Source organism: Syzygium oleosum, unplaced genomic scaffold (assembly GCF_021117445.2).
Source record: "Syzygium oleosum isolate NSW1041296 unplaced genomic scaffold, Sole_v2.1 Sole_v2.03, whole genome shotgun sequence".
NCBI lineage: Eukaryota > Viridiplantae > Streptophyta > Magnoliopsida > Myrtales > Myrtaceae > Syzygium > Syzygium oleosum.
Window position 1 is genome coordinate 10,328,014 of NW_026607487.1, and position 3,541 is coordinate 10,331,554.

The following is a 3,541-nucleotide window of genomic DNA, read 5'->3' on the forward strand; positions in this document are numbered from 1 at the left end:
CTAATACCAAAATATAGTCACTGTTATGTTGTTGGCCGCTAAAACGACATCCAAGATCTCCATAACTAGAATCTAGAACACATTAATTAAGTAAAAAAGATTTGCGCACCTGATTTGGAATCCATCGTTTTTTATGCGAAATAGCGACGATGTTCAGCGCGAGTCTTCTCCTCTATTACGCTATGTATCACTAGTTGAATGAGACTGCCTCTCAAAGATAACGTTTTCTCCTTATATAAGATATTGTGCGTTAGAATTAGAGGATGGACTTAAGCTCTATTTATAGAGTTTTAAGTCAAGTCCTCTCATCACTGGCCGGGCCTTACTCGGCCCACACTAGCCAGTCACATATTAGATTATTTAAGAAACTTTATATCTTAACTTATTAGACTAATTCCGTAAAATTATAAATTACAATCTCAATTAATTTAACCCACATCAGAAAAATTCTTACATGTTAATCATGCGGGAATCGACCTGGCTAATGTGATTTTCTGAATATTTACTCGTTGAGCCCGTCGAAAGTAGTCTGAATTGGGATTCCTTTTCCACTTATCATTTAATTATCAGTCCTCGAACCCCGGAAATTAATAAGCAACCCACTGCTTTACTTTCATCGGCTGCATCAAATGTATGAACATGTCAGTGCTTTGGAAAAATAGGGTTCATAAGACAGAATTTGAGAATATTGAATGTATAACTTTTGTTAACGAGAATAGGGTTTTGCAAGAAATGATGACATGCACATTAAACGCTTCGTGCACGAACATGAAATTCACGAATCCATGTATATTCAAAACTAAGGGGATTATGGGAGGGTGGCTTCCAGTACATGAGTCTCCAGTTTATGGAGCATTAGACGATGTTTCACTTCTGAAACAAATCGACTTAATTAGGAAGAAAAAATGAAATTTCCCTTTCAATCTTCAGGTTGCTAAGCTCACATTGGCAACAACTGTTGCCAACCTGAAAATCCCAGCTTCCAGTATTACTCATCACCAAGGCCAGCGTGGCTCGATCCATCATCGTCCTCATCGTCACCGTCATTGTCGTCGAATGTCCAAGTGGGTCAAGTGGCAACAGGAGTTGCCGTTCCCTTGCTCTGCTGCATCCTTTACATATTCCTGCAATGGCACGAAAACAGAGACAAACCCATCTTCACCATCTTGTGGGAAGCCAGTCCCAACAATGTTGTCACCGGCAAAACCACCAAAGGCGGCTGCGAAGACTCCGCAACTGCAGGCTCTCGCAGTTAAGGCACCGGTCCTTCTTATGGTGCAGGCCAAATAATGCCTTAGTACTTGTCCATCGTGTGCATACAGTGGAGGGTTCTATCAGGAGAAGTGCTGATTTCGCTCCAACCGCTCGCCCCCGCAGCAAAGCGTCATCGATCCTTGGTTTCTTGCTCTGCTTCATCTCCTTCGAGCTCACGCAACTCCTGTTCTTCACTTCTCTCTCCTTCCTTTCCCCTCTGCAACCCCATCGTCCCACTTCACCACTCAAGCTCAGCCTCGGGCTCGTCTGGTTGTTGGTCGAGTCGCGGCCGGCATCGCCCCAAGGCTGGTGAAGGCCCGGCGATGGTCGGCAGAGGGCAAAAGAAAAATGCAAAGAAAAAAATGAAAAAGTAAAGAAGGGAAAGAGAAGAAAAGAAATAATAAAAAAATTGAAAAAAAAATATTACTTAAAATTGTCCGCATCGATGCTAGCCGTACAACGTAGGAAGCTGGCGTTCACATCAGTATTTTTCGATCAAAATTAATTGACACAATTAAATTATTTAGGACTAAATTGGCAAAAGTACAATAGATTTAGGACTTTTTGAATAATTTTCTCGAGGAAATGGTATAGATATGGGAACTATCACATTCGGGGGTTACTGCATCGCCAACTAGCACTGGCATTCACAGCAACATCAAAAAGAAAGGAAGTAATTCATCCCAAGTATAAATTCTTACAGCTCTTCTCCTTCCCCGACTCTTGTCCAAATGCCAAATATCAATAATGTATATATAATATATCCTCCAATCATCGAATGGAGGATCAACAACAGGGAATCTATGTCCAAAACCCACGTTTAGGTCTCTTAGTTTTGGACTCACTCCAATTCAAAAGCTATTATGTTACTCAATTTTGAGTTGATTAGGTAGTAACTGTTTTATTTCTAGCGTTCCTTGTGAAGACCCGAGAATAGAAGCGTCCCACCTTAAATGTTTCGCATCCGCGGTAGAATCACCGTCCGGGATTGGATGCCTTTATTGTTTTTTGTATTTGTAAACAATGTCATGAATATCAGATCATGACTGTTTGGTGAGTGATATGAAATTTCCCAACTTTTGTCCTGTTTTTTCAATCATCACTTCGTACGTACATCCTCACTTTAAATAACATTGTTGACGAGTTGACCAAAACACTATAGAGGGCCATTATAATGAGAGCCCACCTAACGAAAGTTCGCATTTCTTTGCAGGTTTTGTAAGAATTGTAGCAATAACATCGCTCACTGGTTTGCTCAGTTCTTCTTGTTAAGGTACGTGCAAGCACCTCCTTTGACTCCTTGACTCATTATATCTTGTTGAATTCCGTTATCAATCTTCTTGATCTTGTTCTTGTACTGGTCATATCATATTCTTGATACATCACGACAAAAACTGTATCTTTTCTAATAAAGTATCGTCTTTTAGAACATTTATTCCCATTTTTGTATGAATTGATGCTTCGAAATATGTTTGCAAACTCACTACTTTGGTTGAACTGCATAGAGTTTTCTTGATGGAGAGCGATAACTGTCCTCAAAATTGCTCGGGTCTTCCGTATTTCCCTCCTCCATTGCCATGGAAAGTCCCGATTTCTGTATCGTACGACAACAACGACACTCCATGGTGGGACACTCCAAGGTCGACCATCGTCATCATAGCCATCGTCGCCATCATCGTAGTTGGCGGGTTCCTTCTCAAAAATCGCCATGTTCCTAAGGAGACAGCCGCTTCGCCGGAGAAGGATTCGAAAACTGAGATTCCAAGTACAATTGAAATAGCTTTTCGTCATGAAAAGAAGTGATTGTTGAACATAAAAAGAAGTGATTGTAAGATGTGAAAATAAATGATTGTTGATATGAAAATAAGTGCTGGTTGATTATGAAAAGTGGTGATGGTAATGAGAAAATACCTATTATAAAGAGAAGTGTCGTTTGGCTGTCTATGAGTAGGACTAAATCACACATTGTTCATGACAACAACTTTCTCTTTTTCATAACTCTTTTTTCTTCGCAACATTCTCTCTTTATCTCTTTTCTTACACAAGTTTGATAACACAATTTAGGTGAAATTCCAAGAGGAATATTGAATAATTGTTGAACCCGTTTCTTTGTGGCTTTGGAATATATTTTAGAGGTATATTTGTTTTAAATCTGACAGCAACAAAAGTGGAGGTAAATAATACTTTAGAAACAATGATCTCCATCACGTATAAAACCATCAAAGAACTATAAACTACTTCTCTATCTTCATCAGCAATCAATTTTTTCCAACAACCTTAAAGTATT

General features: G+C 39.5%; 1 protein-coding gene across 1 annotated transcript; it reads left to right on the forward strand.

Moving 5' to 3' along the window:
* The first annotated feature begins 1,995 nt into the window (after window positions 1–1,995).
* LOC130137549 (uncharacterized) lies at window positions 1,996–3,140 on the forward strand. The gene is made up of 3 exons (XM_056309118.1): window positions 1,996–2,307; window positions 2,468–2,527; window positions 2,760–3,140. Exons 1-3 carry the CDS (start codon window positions 2,297–2,299, stop codon window positions 3,055–3,057), a joined length of 369 nt encoding a protein of 122 aa, XP_056165093.1. The 5' UTR covers window positions 1,996–2,296; the 3' UTR covers window positions 3,058–3,140.
* Window positions 3,141–3,541: the final 401 nt, after the last annotated feature.